Here is a 16,211-nt window from a genome sequence, read left to right on the forward strand (position 1 = left end):
TTGTCTTAAGTTTTGATAATGGCAGTGCTTCCGGTTTTGAGAATAATGTCGAATTAAAAGGCAACAAAAAGGTTAAACTAATGTATACCAATTAAAAAGACACAATAACAATATTCACTTAAAAAAAGTCAGTTATTTTAGACTGTAGGTGTTTTTCACTTAAAAATTGTTTATCAATGTCATTTTCTAAATCATAGACTTTGTTCATTATTTCCAATGAAGTTTTCCAAGACCTATAAAACATTTTCAATAATCTTATTGCGTTACATGCTTCTCTGGTTGATGACACTGCATTTTCTCTGTCTGATGTTTCATCTTCATCACCCACATTTTTTTTGTCTGAAGATTTAATTTGTTCAACAATATCTGCATCTGTATAAAATTCGGATGTTATTAAATCTTCATCTACACTCTCATATTCAATAGCAGCAGATGACAAAAATTTACTGTTTCCTGAACTTTGAAGTGTTTTAATTAATTCTATAGAGGAATGTTGTCGTCCTCATTATCGTCATCATTTATAAATGTACTAGCTGTTTGACTATTACACAATTTTGCATGACGAAAACAGTTTGCTATTATTAGCGAACTAACCTTACACCAAAATTTTTCCAAAAAATCAACTGCATCTAATAAAAAAAATTGCCATTTTATTATCATCTTCCCTATTTATAATAATTTTTTGTAAAAGAATTTTTCTGAAATGAGATTTAAGGCTTCTTATAATTCCTTGATTCATTGGCTGAAGTACGCTAGTACAATTCGGAGGAAGGAATACAAGTTTAACGCTCTTTAAATTTTCTAAAATTGGATGTGCTGGGCAATTATCGACAAGGAATAAAACTTTTTTCGTTTACCAATAAGTTCTCTATCCCATTTTCGAATTTCTTCTTCAAAAATCTCAGACGTCATCCATGACTTTTTGTTGGCTTTGTAATTTACTGGTAGTGTTTTTATGTTTTTAAAACATCTTGGATTTTTTGATTTTCCTATTACAAGAAGTTTTCTTTTGTCTGTACCAGTCATATTAGCACAAACAAAAGCTGTTATCCTATCTTTTGCAAGTTTTCCACCAACACACTTTTCATTTTTAAATTTAAATGTTTTGTCTGGTAAAAGTTTGTAAAATATCCCGGTTTCATCTGCATTATAAATGTCTTCATCTGCATATTCCCTCCTTAATTTAGGCCACACATCTCTTAACCAGTTTTCAATGTCCAGTAAATTTACACTTTTTGCTTCTCCACACACATTCCCAAAACTTATGCCATGTCTTTGTTTAAAATGGTCTAGCCGTCCATTAGAACATTTAAAGTTAGTATTGCCTAATAGTCGTCCAAATTCTTCTGCTTTTTCCATTAGTATCGGTACATTTAGTGGTAAGTTGGAACTTCTGCATTGGTTAAACCACTTAATTAGAGTGGCATCAACATTCGCTTTTTCACATAACTTATTTTTTTCACTTGTCCCTTGCCATCTTGAAAACTTTTCAAAATTTTCTCTCTGTTTTTTATTATTGTGCACACTGTAGAATTTGCTAAACCAAAGTCTGCATACATCTGCCTTTTTTCTTCCACTTTCAACTGCTTTAATTATTTCTACTTTGCAGTCTAACGTTAACACTTTCCTTTTTAAGCTAGCCATTTCAACTGATTTGGTGCTAAACTACTGTACAACACGAGTAACTATGCGAACTAACCAGATCATCATGTCATTTAAAGATGTGACAAACCTCACTCCACCGAAGTCAGATGGTGAGAGTGCCACCCACAGTCATTCTAGGAAGTGGACTCTGACACTAGAAACTGAGCACGTAATACACGTGTTATTTTCTTTGTTAAATAAAATTCGTAATCTAATTTTGTTAATCTGGGAGTGCTTTAAATATGATGTTAAAATACGGTTTTATGTCATTACAAGTGAGTTTTTAACATTATCTAGTATAGTAAAATCATGGGACTGATAAAAATTCCATGTTATATTAGGGTTGTCATTACATCCGATGACGTTATAATCGAGTTAAACTGTATAATCTGAACCTTGCAGAATTTCTATACATTTTGTATGCTTCCAATTTGTTTATGCATGCTACAGAAACCAACAGAAACAAGTGCTATAACAAAATAAGTAATTTTTCTTGATCTTATTGCTCTCAATTCCACGAGCAATGTACATGGATGCAGTCCACTTTTATCTTGATTTCCATTCAGTGCCTTTAGTGCACAACATGTTCAAACAAATTATGATTCATGAAATACTAGTATGCTGGATTATCAGACAATTCCAGATCATCAGCTGCTTTTCAGAAGGAACCAGATTAACCAGACATTTTGAATTATCAAGTGTCAGATTAAGGAACTTCTACTATATTATGATAAATATTTTTAGTCTCTCATATTATATGTTTTTTGTTTAAAAAATATAGATATTTAAAACTACAGTAAGACCCTGCTTAATGCAGGGGATACATCCCTAGACGACAAAGTGCTAAACAAAACAGTGTTAAACAAGATCATTTTAACACAGAGTAAATAGGGAAAGGGGAACACGCAATCAAAAATAAACAGATTTTAATTTAATTTTAAGTTATTTTTATATTAATTTGCATAATAATATATGTTAAATAACATATGAACATATGCACACAGAAATAAAGTTCATTTTTTGTGATTAAAGTCCTGGTTCTTCTGAAATTCTTGTTTTTTGTGATAAAGTCATGTAGTTTTAGCTTTGTTGCTTTTTTTTCTTTCAATAAGCAAATGTCGGTAGCAGGAGATCAGAGATCACATTTAAAACACCTTGTCTTGCTTTTGCACTCCTTTCAAAATCTGAATCATTCACTACAATTTGATCAACAATTTTGGTTATTGTTATCAAGCTTCTACTAAGGAAATCTGTAGAGAAATTCTTTGGGTTCTTCATTTTCAGAATCACTATTTTTCAGTTCTACATGAATTCCTTGTTCTTTCAGTTCTTGAAGTCATCGTTGGTAAGACTCTCACCAAAAACCTGCAGTAACACCTCAATAGCCTGCTCATCTACATCTCCTAGTCCTGCTGTATCGATTAGGTTGACAATTTGATCAACCTAACGATACAACAATAGGCTCTTCTCATTGAGAATTATTGGATACCTTCAGCCCTAACTTCTTCCACACTCCGTTCATGCATTTATCAGTTAATTCTTGCTAAGCAAAGTCGATATTTACTATGGCATCCATAACATTATATGTTTTCCAAAATTGCACAAAACAAACATAGATTTAAGGGAAGTACAGTGCTATGACAAATTTCCATCTTTTGCTGATTGGTTCATGTTTTTGAATAATTGTATTATATACGAATCAATGAAATGCTGTGATAATTTCAATCAGCATAACTTTTGAGCTTTTTTTAGGCTTCAAGTAGACCACGTTATATTGAATCAACATTAATCAAGGCAGCATTAAGCAGGGTCTTACTGTACAAAACATTTTATAAAATTATATTTAAAAGCATTTAAGTTTAAATATATAAATTTCTAAGAAATGCTTCAGAAATATAGAAGAATAATTATTAATATTTTTCATAAGGATTTGAATAACAAATCCTGTAAGTAACACATTTAATTTCTACATACTACAACATAATTTTTACTTTAAATTTATTCAATAGAAATATTTTTCATTTTATTTAAGAAAAAATATTTATGTATTTGTCAATGAGAATTAGTTTTAAAGAATCCTAAATTTTGTTTTATAAATACCTGTACAGAAGATGGAATTGTCATAGAAGCTTCTTTAGACTTTAAAAGATATGGAAAAATTTTCAATCGTATACGTGTATTTCCAGGAGTTCTCTGAAGTTCTGGTTGAATCTGAAATAATAATAAAAATAATACATTAAAAAAACATTTATATTTATGCATAACTTTTTATTACTGTATAATACTTCTATTCACTTAATAGCTAATTATAATTATTAATAAACCAATAAAACATACACCAATTTTGCACAAATTGGCTTATGTTTTATCATTTCCAACTTTAATTCATAGCTAATATCAATGCTAATTCTATAGACATCAAATTATATCTTAATTAATTTAACAAAAGGCTCTTAGCTAGTCTTAAAAATACTAATCTTGCATTAAGTTAATTACCCTATATTAAGGATAATCAATGCAGAGAGAACATTCTGAAAGGAAATTTTCTGACTTGAAAAGCCCCATCAGAGAGATACAAAAAGCAGGAGAGGAGGAAAAAAGCAGGTAGACAGATATATTTTATAACAATTAAATGCTTTATAAGGAAACATCTATAAAACATTTTATTCAAAATAGACAGCTTATAGATTAATTATTATTTTAATTTATGCAAAATATAAATAATATTTAGTGACACTGGACCAATCAAGTAACAGATTCTAGAATTTTAAACAGGAACTGCAATCATTGTTTATTTATTTCCTGTTCTTAGAATATGTCTGATAGTGGTCATTTAACATGACTGAAAACATTTGCAATTTTGAAATTAAATTCAGTGCTGGAATTTAAAATATTGTCTTTGTCTCTGTGATTTTAATCCAGTTAGTGAATTTTAATGTTTTATGAATAATTCTTTTTATAAAGCTGCTGTGCTGCTATTCTTTTTTACATAATAGTTGAATGTTCAATATAAATTCACAAAATTGTGCTGCAATTTTACAATGTTCTAAAATTCATAAGTCATAAATCTGAAAATATAAACACAATTATGAGTAATAAAAGAGTGATTCCTTGAAAGTCATTCCATATCTACACTTTGTAGAAGTTAGATTGTGTTCATTGGCTTATGTGTTTTATGTTTCATTTTTTTTATGTGCTGTTTGAAATGTGTGTGCAGTTTTGTTGCTCAAAAGATCTTGTTACAGATGCTTCCTTGAGATCAAATATATTTCTGATTTATTGGAAAAAATTTTGAGTTTTGATGAAAGTTTCGACTAGGGTTGTGCAACCTTTTTTCCTAATGGGCCAAATTAGAATTTTAGCATGGTATATTCAGCAGGTCACAAAGGTACTTTATATAAATATATGCTTTTAAAAAGTTCAAAATGTGAATATCAAATTTTAATAACAAATATATATAATTACAAAAAATACTATATTATTTATTGACAGTAATAAAAGAAATTATACTCACACAGAATAAAAATAAATTCAATGTGATGTTTTACATTGCTTTTTTTATAATATTGTCAATATCTGCTTTTATGGTACTAGTCTTAATTCTAAGAATGTTAGTTAAATGGGAATCACTCAACCTATTTCTTTCAGCAGTTTTGATGTCTATCAAGCATGAAAAAAATTGTTCACAACAGTATGGACTACCCCACATGTATAATGGTTTTCTAGATAAATTGACAATTTCATCAAATTCATTGAAAAAATGAACTTCTTTATAAAATTCAAGAAAGGAATGTTCTCTATGATAAGTTTTCAAAGATTCCCTGCTTTGAAGTTCAATGAGTTCTAGTTGGTATTCAGCTGGTGCTTCCATATAATTAAATGAAAATGAGTCACTAAACAATTTTAATTCAGTTTCTATTTTCCTGAAGTCAGAAAATGTGGTTGTTAAATCTTTTAACAAAACTTCACACAATTTACTATATTTTTCAAAGTTCACAGAAAATTCTTCTTTTCTTTTTAATAAACTTTGAAAATGCACAATTTCTCATGGAAATTTTATCATGACAAATAAGGCAGATATTATTATTGCTTGTTTCGATTACAAAATATTTTTCTGGTCAAAAGATATTGAATTTTCTCCTTTCTTCTGTTTTTTTTTTTTTTTTTTCTTAGTATTTGATGCGATGACCAAATGATGGGTTATTAAAAATATAAATTTAAAGTTGATGAAACAATTATGAATATAATTGGAGGTTGAAAATATTTAAATTATGTTAGCAAAAGAAATATATAGACAGACTTATGTCTGTATTATATACCTGTAATAAGGAAGAATGCCTAAGGGTAAATTTATTTTTTATTTCTATAAAGAATAAATTAGTCCCTTCCACTTTGACATTAGGCTTAGCCTCGAGTCACTAAAAATGGCTTACACTATTTTGAACAGAGGAATTATATGTCTTTTTCATCCTCCTGATGAAAGGTACTCACTCTTTATCACTAACATCATCATTTCATTACAAAAATCTTTGAAACTGAAACAATCAAAATGACAGACCATGCCACCACCTTTTTTGATTGATCAGTTACAAATTATGTCACCAATTACATCATTATGACATCAAACTGTATCCAGTGAAACAAAAATAATTTTTATGACATACTTTATCAAAATAAATGAAAATGTACTTAAAAAGTTTAGGGTGAAGTGGGCTGCATAAAAATATTAAGTGGGCTTCAGTGTGGCCCGCAGGCTGGACATCCCTAGTTTAGACTTTCAAGCAACCAAAATCTATGATTTTATGACCAGCAAGGAGGAGGTGGAAGAAGAAATTGAGACATCAAAGAAATAGAATCCATTCCACAAGCCTGATAATGACTTGGAGTAGTTTCCATTCATTGTTCCACACTGAAAACTAAAACTCAGAGTAAGCCAGTATCTGATTAATGAACTAGGTTTCTTCCAGTTAATTTTTACTTTAGAATTATTTCAAGAATACATAAAGAAAACAAATAAATATGCTGCAAAGGTTATCAGTCAAAATATAAACATCACCAAGATTCTGTTTTGATAAACTGACTTGTAAATATCACAGAATGAAGACATTCCTGGATATTCTTTTGAACATTCAATAATTGAGATTTCTTTGGATCTCTACATTTCCAAAAATTGATTAGACCATGCACTTTTCTTTGGGAATGTTTTTACTAAAAAAAATTTAGGCATGTTTCTGAATCTAAGTCAACCAGATCCTACATCTTCAATATCTTCTAGAAGAAAGAGTGGAAGATACTTTGAAATACATTGATTAAGTGCAGAGAATTATATGTTTCTAGTAAAAATATTTCCATCAATGAGAAAGTACTGTGGCTTTTGAAGGGGGTAATGTAAAAAGTGTACAATTCACAAAAATCAACAAAATGGAGTCTGCATGTTTATTGTCTACCTGATTCAGAGAATGGTTATGTCTGCTGTTACATCCCATACTTTATAAATGAGATTACAAACAAATCTTTAGCCAGACCAGCAACTTACACAAAGAATAGCACTTCAATTAGTACAGAATCTGTTATCCTTTATAGGAGAAAGTGGATTTCATTTATTCATCAATACATTTTATTTACTCCCTGTTCTTGCAGAATAACTTTGAAAATTAAAATTTCATTTGACAAGGACAGTGCAGATAATGAAACAAAGATCCTAGATAACATTAAAAAACCCAAATTGGAATTGTTTAAAAGTAAGGCTTACAAGCAACAAAATAATGTTACTGGTATTTCAATATAAAAGATAAATATGTGTTTTGTCTATTTTCTTCAAGCTTCAAAAAGTTTTTCAAAGTAGACATAAATATAGTAATATAGTTAGTAGCATAAATAGATTAAATAGTCATAGGTAAAAATATAACAATAGATTTAGCTTGCTATATATATACATGTTCAAACATCTTTACTACACCCGATACATGTAAAGCTATCGACCAACTAAAGCCGAATATATGCTGGAAGAGGAGATCAAGCCAAAGGTCTGGGTAGCATAACTGGTAACGTGTCTGCATGGATAGCAGAAGTTGCAAGTTCGAGTCCCGCTTCGGGCCGATTCTTTTCTTCCAGTAATTCTAAATTATTATTTAAATTATTTAATTAATTGTAATTATTAAATTTATTAAGAGATGGCACCTAACGTCTACCTTTAATGCCAAATTGTCTATTAATTATTAATATTATAGCCATTTCTTGCCCGATTATATTCGGCCTTGGTTGGTGTATATACATGTTCAGTGGGTGATTCAATGTCTATTCACAATTTCAGTGATGGTAATTAAACTGTATATGTTACATAGCTCCAATCTGTTTCTTTCTTTGGGTTCTTCCCTCAATATGCTGACATTTCTTCCTTCATTTTTGCAATGATGATGTGCCTGTCAAATAGAAGTCTTTTGGCTGATGTTGGAGCATAACCCTGTGCATGGTAGAGGTGATCATGGACTTGTTTGGAAATTTCTGATCACTTGGCCTACAGTCAAGATCTGTCACTTTGCAATTATAATCTATTTAGCCCTTTAAATGAAGCCTTAGAAGACAGGAACCAATGCATGATGAACTTTGAAGAGTTTGCCATGTAATGGTTCCAACATCACTCAACAATCTATTCTGCATAGCATTGTTTTCAAAATGACAGAAGTGTCAACATGTAAAGGGAGTAGAGAAAGAAACTTAAATTGATACTATGTAATGCATACAGTTCCATTGTCACTACTGAAATTCCAAACAAAACTTGAACAGTCCTCATATATAGTAACATACTTTCATAATTTATTACTAAGTAGGACAGCCACAATGTTTTTCACATTTCATTCAGCCAAAACCAAAGTTAGCAGAAAATTGAGGAGAAAAGTATAAAATTTAACAAACCAGTAATAATAATGGACTACACAAAAAATATGGGTAATTCATAGATTTTTTATTAATTTTCACAAATTCACCCAGAGTAATAATAGATATTTTATTGAGAGTTCAGATAATGTTGATAAGAGTAACCATTACTGCTCAAAATATTCTTTTGTAAGAAAAAGTTTAAAGTGGTAGAGGTAACTCTTTGTCTGATTGTTATTTATAACAATTGTTATTATAAATTATATTAATTATTAAACTTATTTTGAAAAATAGCTATTTATAAAAAAAATAAAACAAACTTACTTGATTTTTTGTCACAGTAGTTCCAAGAAATATTGAATATAATTTTGATACAAACTGTTTATTATTCCAATCAATTACTCTAAAATAAACAATATATGATGTTTAAAGAAATTAAATAAGTAAGATAATTATTATAAAATTTTTGATTTCAAAATATAATTTTGATAAACAAACAACATCATTAAACTTGATATACTACAATGCTAGACACGGCTATATTACTAAATAAATTATGTAACCAATTTGGCACTAGAGGGAGGCATTAGGCACCATCTCTTAATAACTTTAATAATTATAATTTTTAATTAATTAATTTAAATAATTTAGAACTACTGGAAGAAAAAAAATCGGCCTGGAGCAGGACTCAAACCCACAACTCCTGCTTACTGTGCAGATGCGTTGCCAGTTACGTTATCCAGATCTCCAGTCTGATCTCCTCTTTCAGTATATATAAGCTTACATTATAATTATTTTTTCTTCCAGTAGTTCTAAATTATTTAAATAAATTAATTAAAAATTATAATTATTAAAGTTAGTGAGAGATGGCACCTAATGCCTCTCTCTAGTGCCAAATTAGTTGCATAATTTATTTAGTAATATAGCCATGTCTAGCTCAATAGAATTCGGTATTCGTTGGTGTCTAGCTTTATAATTTCAATGAAAAAATTTACAGCAGTACACTGTTTACTGAAGACTATTTAATAATGGTTTAAAGCAGGTGTGTCAAACTCATCTCAACAACAGGTCACTTAATGCAACAACTTCATTCAGATTCATAGATTCAGATTCAGATTCAGGTAAGATTCATGCAGGCCACATCATATTTACAAATTTTCTTAAAATTATAATTTGAAGTGAGAATGCAGAAATATAGATAGGGCAATTAAAACACCTAATGTTTTAACACATTAAAACACATGCCAATTGGGACAAAGAAACTAGCAGTGCCTTTTGTTAAAATTTGAAGAAAATAGGGTTACACACCTCTATTGTGGCAGCTATGCCTACTTGCCATATATGGCTCTGCAAGCAAAAAGAAGACTTTTTAGCGAGATTGAAATTGACTTAAAGTTACTAGTGAAATGCCTAACTGCAGCCTAGTCTCCCACAGTTGACCAGCGCATCATAACATATGACATATGACGTCATAGATGACATCACGATGCAATGAATATTTGATATTTTCTTCGTAACATATTGTTCTGTATTTCATTTTATTGCAGAGAATCATGGCTGTGGGCTACGAAAAATCACATCGGGGGCTGCCAGTTTGACACCCCTGGTTTAAAGTAATACAACAAAAATTTTACTAATAGAACAGAAGACATAAAAAAGCAATTTTTTTATGTCTTCTGGAAGACATAAAAAAGCAATTTTTTTATGTCTTCCATTCCAGAATTTTAGCTTTATAAATATGAAAAATAACTGCAAAGACCAAACTATAAATATGCAAAATGCACAAATAAAGTAAGTGCAAATATGGAGCTTCATATTAATGAATAATTTAATTAAGATTCTTATTTTCATTATTATTCATATAATCAATGCTATACACTTTCTTACCCAGTTAATCTTCTTAATTCTAAGTCTGCAGAACTAGCCACACTGTAAAATAATTCAATTAATTAATTTTCTAACTATAAAAAAATATTTTCAAATAATTTATAAAATATATTTATATCAAAATTAGATGGATATATAAAATTTTAAATACTAAATTTAATCATCATCAAAAAAAAAAAGAATTGTTCTTTTTTTCAATTCTACAGATAAATACAAAATTTATTTCAGTCATTTCACCAAAATATATAGAAATGTAAGTTCAAATACAGGTAACCCCCATATAACACGGCACTTCTATAGCACGGATTCATTCACTCTGACAGGGTTCGAGAATTGGGTAAAACCTTCATACAACATGAAATGTAATAAAAACTATTAAAAGCAAACTTTATCTAATTTGAAAATAGGGAAATCCCAGTTCAATAATGTGATAAAACTTTTAAATGTGAAAGATACCTCATTTGACATTTTTCGTACTATCAGATTTTCATGCATAATTTTCGTGAACTATTAGTATTTAAGTATGGTATGTAAATTTTCTTTTCCCTCCTTCTGTCAATACACGTGGTCCTCATCGAAACTTCTCTCATGTTGCCAGATCTCAACGCTTCTGCTTTTAGTGTTGCCAGATATTTTTTCCTTATTCCATACTTGCTTTATTCTGTCACTGGTTTTTAAGCATTGAACCATTGGGACCATTATGTAGTTCCATATCAACTTGAAAAGAAGAAAAGAGAGAGACCGTTACGTAGATTAAAAATTTTTGGTTACTAGTGCTTAGTGATGATGACGAAAACATTGTTTAATTTATATTAATATGTATCACTTTTTTAATAACATTTATGATATTTATCTTAATTATGAAAATATAATAGCATGTTTTTTAATTTTTGGAACCTAACCCCCCTTTTCGTACTAGTTCTTTGTTTCGTATAACACGGATTCGCATAACACGGCAATTTTTTGGAATGTAATTCCCATGTTGTACAGGGGTTATCTGTACATTGTTCCAGATAAGAGAAATAAAAGAATAAAATATAATAATTGGCCATGTTATGTTATTTTACACCAGACAACTGTATAAATTTCATTCAAAAACCTTTGTTTTTAAAAATTATTTTTGTTTTTGCAATATTATCATTAGATATGTATTTTGTAAGCTGCTGTCTACAGTATGAAATTAAAAGTAAAAATGAGGAAATGAAAAATTAAACTTTATAATCATAACTTTTACATATTAGCAAACAAAAAATTCATTTTATTGAGATGTATTATGTCTATTAGGGTTATGCTAAAACTGGTATTTTGATATTGATTTTGGGCTTAATACCAAAATTCCTTCAATTTACCAATAATCAAATAATTTCAATAAATACTGAAAAATACAGAATACCAAAAATTATTGAACATCAAAGTGTGAATTATCAAAAAGCCTGGAGTATATAAAAGAATATTTTAAGATAGGCTTTGAAATTATAGTCACTAGGCTACACTAAGCATTCTGAATTACACATTTCACAATGAGATTACATAATATTTTAAAGAAGTGCTTACTATTACTAAGAATTACATAGGATATTGATGATTGCTTTGTGCTATGCTGATAAACAATGTATCAAACTGAAACTGATAAATTTTTACAATATTAATATTCATATTTGAAATTTTAGAATGTCATTATACCAAAACCAATAAAATATCAACTTTTATCAACAATGTTTAATATTATTGGTAATGTTGATACTTGTTAATAATAATTATTATACTGATATTTGATTTTTATCATTAGAATATCAACATACTGAATATGTTGATATTCTACAGTTTAAAATACTGATGTTGTAAAAGTTTATCAGTTTCATTTGATATATTAGTTATCAAAACAGCACTAATCTCTATCTTGCTTTTTTTCCAATCCAACTCAGGTTTTCAGACAATAACATTATAATATTAAAACCAGCAAAATTCTTTCCATTATCTATAATCTTAATTGTTTCTGGTAGTTTTAGCAAAGTTTTATTTTCCAAAATTTGGAAAGTTTTGCTTAACAATTCTCATTTTTGCTGATTAAGTTAATTATAGAATCTTTCGTCATTTCTTTCATATCACCAATATACTTCAGTGATGTATACTGTATATTGAAATATCTTCATCAGTATAAACATTTTTAGGCACTTGTATATGAATATATCAAATAAATTAAGAGGTTAGGAAGAAAAATGTAATCTATGGATATTGTTGATAAAAAATAAAAGAAATAAATAAATAATTTAGGTTCTAATTTATACTTTTTGTTACATTATTCTGTGAGGTCTTGATGATTACATTTGATTGCCAGATGGACTATGTACTATAATTCCTTCATCCTATTTTTGATATTAAAAAAGTACATGTATATTCTTTTTACCTAGGCTCTGAACAGTACTATTTTAAATTGGAATGGATCATATGAGCAAGCAGCAATAAATACTGAATTGTATTTTGGTTTGTGGTATACAATGTAAAAATATGCCTATCTTGTATGCTAATATTGATATCCAGGAAATGTGAATCTGATGAGTGTTGCTGTTCTAGGCATAGGTAGTGAGCAAATGAACTAGAGTTAAAAGAATTTATAAATTCAAGTATGTCTGGTTTATGATGCCATATGATTAACATATTGTCTGTGCACCTAGTAATACTATTTTCATAAAACAGAAGAACTTTGTTTAAATTTATTAAAAATTTAAACTGAAAATATTTATACAGTGAAACCTTGCTTAACAAGCATAATTCGTTCCAGTCTTACTCGTAATGCGAAACACTCATTAAGTGAAACAATTTTTCCCATAGAAATTAATGTAAAATACGATAATGTGTTCCATGCCAAAAAAAAAACTCAAATATTTTATGTGTAATGCTTATTCAAAGAAAATTATACAATAAACATTGTTAAGGAGGGTGAATCATCATCGTTTCTTCTAGTGTGGAATGAACCAACCTGAATCAATTTGCAGAAAACAAAAAAAAAAAAAAATCAGATAATTTATCCAATAAACACGCCAAACAATATGCCAAATTCTTGGGCTATGTAATGGCTATAATTAAATATTAGAAATAAATTAATTTGACTAGAGGTAGGTGAATAGTTATGTTTCCATCTCATATTAAATTTAATAATTATAAATAATTAATTTTTAATTTAGACATTTCTGGAATTTAATTTGGAATCAGTCATTAAATTTAATACGAGATGGAAGCATAACTGCCTACCTCTAGTCAAATTAATTAATTTCTAATATGTAATTATAGCCTTTACATAGCCCAAAAATTTAGCATATCATTTGGCGTGTTTATTATATAATGGGCTATGGTTGTTAATGTTTATACATAATATGTGTATACACAAGTTTGGAAAAATGTATGATCACAGGTGACACTAAGATGCTAGCTGAATGAGTGCTAAACACGAACTGATGAAACATGCGCACATCCAGGACTTCCTCTCCTCGCCACTCGTTATGCAAAACATTGCTCGTTAAGCAAGTCATTTTTTCACAATTTATTTTGTTTGTTATGCAAAACACTCGTGCGAGGTGCTCGTTAAGCAAGGTTCCACTGTATTTGACTTGTATTTGTAAAATTATCATTAATAACAGAAATAACAATTTTTTTTTACCTATGTCTTGTATCAGAAATAGCAATAATTAAATGTGGAACAATCTCAATTTCAGGATATACTCCACTTGAAATGAATTTTATTACTCCTAATTTATACTGTTCAAGTTGTTCTGGACTAGGTGGATTCTCACCCAAAACTCTCTTAAATGATTTAAGACATAATCCTGGTGGAGCAGTTGCACTACTATCAAATCCAGATGATATATTATGAGGTCTATATTAAAAAATAATATAAGAAATTATAAATTTACAATCAACATGTTAAAAAAATACAATGTTATTAAAGACTGTTTAGTCTTTAATAACATATAAATCCATTATTTTCCATTCTATCAGACAGCATACTTTTTCTTTTTTTTACAGCTTGAGCAAAATCAGAAAGTTAAAACTAATCATCAAACAACGTTTAGAATTTAAAGACTCCTCTTGTTTGCTTACAGAGGAATATTCATTTATCCCCAATACTATCTAAATAATCTAGTATACTGTAAATAATATTTTGGATCCTTTCATAAAACTCTATTAATTACAATAAAACAATAAATAATTTCTAAATTTTATCTTACTACATTTTATAGAGTTACAGAAATCAACGATCAAACACCACTGCAATATTTTCAAATTGATTGTTAAACATAGAAAACTTGTGAGTTATTCACATTAAATTATGATAATTAAGAATAAAAAACATCCAACAATCATTTACAATTATTATAAATTTAAGTAAATTTTAAGAGGAAAAAACTGGATCAACTGAAAAGTCATAAAAGTTCTCAGTAAAATAAGATGCTTAAAACTCTAATCATGTTAATGATAGTATGATTTGATACAAAAGCATGAAAAATTGAAAAAGAAATATTTTATATATATTAAGAAATAGGAAACAAGTTAACATCTAACTCTTCTTATTCATTTATTTAATAATTACAGATTTGTATAGATTAATGAAGATAGATAGATAACTAAGTTATAAAGAAATTCCACTACAGGACACACATTCATCATAAGTTGAACATAAAAAAAAATATATCTATAAAAAGACATGGTTTCCAGGCTGTACATAAGCCTATATAATATTACATATGTACAGTACATTGTAATTAGAAAATGACTTATTTTTTATACTTAAGGATTATATTAATTGAATTATTAACATAAGATAAATAGAGATGTCATTGATAGTTCGTGTTGTGATGGCTAATGATGCAAGGTGATCTCAACATCACTAACTTCTGAATCGGTAATCCCATTGTTGATTGGTTGGCCCATTGACTTTCCTTAACCTGTCCCGCGTTGTTCCCGAATATTTTCGTGTAGACCTCATTTGACCTGCCCTGGTGACCCCGAATATATTCGTCTTTACATCGGAACGTTTTTGATACTAGATATCGCTATGTGTCATAATTTTTATATTAAAATGAACTTTCGAAATATAATGTTGTGAGGCCCACCATTTCCCCCCCCCAAAAAAATTTGTTATTATTGTATCTATATATATATATATATATATATTTGTGAATTGTTATTTACATTATCTGTATAATTTTAGTTTTAATCACTTTATTTTAATCCTTTTGCTAATAATGTATTTGCATTAATTAATCAGAAATTTTATTGTATTTTAAACTCTGTTTATTTTATATCTTGTTTTTTTGTTTTGTCTGGTTGTGTAAAGAACAACTGTTAGCTACCAGACAGGACGCTTTTTGGACCCCATCTCCAAGATGTGTATGTAAACGTGACACCAAGTTTGTTTATCTATCAACCAATGTTGTAAAGGAATTTTGCCTATTTTTCCAAATTTAGGGACCCCCTTTTCCAAGTTTTCAGTAATATTGATTTAAAACAATTTAGAGAAACAAATTAGGATAAAAAAAATTTATCAATTAAATGTTATAAATCTCACAACATGTAAAGAAAAAAAAACCCTCTTCTTTCCCACTACCCAGTCTCCATGCTGACCTCTAGAACAATAGAGAACAACAATCAAATACCGCTACAAGTCAATGATTGTTACAATGTTTGGACTTATGTTATAAACTTAGTCAAAACAGTCAAGTATTAATGATGGAAAACTGTCAATTGAATAAAATTATGAGGTAAGGAGAGTCATAACACCAAGGGAAAGTATCAACAATCCAACC

General features: G+C 28.8%; 2 protein-coding genes across 2 annotated transcripts in view; both read right to left on the minus strand.

Moving 5' to 3' along the window:
* LOC136988882 (proteasome adapter and scaffold protein ECM29) overlaps positions 1–16,211 on the minus strand; it is a 158,679-nt gene that overhangs the window by 118,424 nt on the left and 24,044 nt on the right. The window contains exons 5-8 of the mRNA XM_067286882.1: positions 14,066–14,281; positions 10,408–10,449; positions 8,845–8,923; positions 3,745–3,855 (exon numbers count right to left, since the gene is read on the minus strand). Coding sequence (XP_067142983.1) covers positions 3,745–3,855; positions 8,845–8,923; positions 10,408–10,449; positions 14,066–14,281 — 448 coding nt within the window. The remainder of the gene's footprint in view (positions 1–3,744; positions 3,856–8,844; positions 8,924–10,407; positions 10,450–14,065; positions 14,282–16,211) is intronic.
* On the minus strand, positions 704–2,024 carry LOC136988917 (tigger transposable element-derived protein 4-like). The gene is given in 3 exon segments (XM_067286930.1): positions 704–1,455; positions 1,458–1,554; positions 1,556–2,024. Coding segments are annotated over 3 exon segments (840 nt in total). The 5' UTR covers positions 1,645–2,024; the 3' UTR covers positions 704–801.

The sequence above is a fragment of the Centruroides vittatus genome, unplaced genomic scaffold (assembly GCF_030686945.1).
Source record: "Centruroides vittatus isolate TY-2023 unplaced genomic scaffold, ASM3068694v2 scaffold_386, whole genome shotgun sequence".
In the NCBI taxonomy this organism is placed as follows: domain Eukaryota; kingdom Metazoa; phylum Arthropoda; class Arachnida; order Scorpiones; family Buthidae; genus Centruroides; species Centruroides vittatus.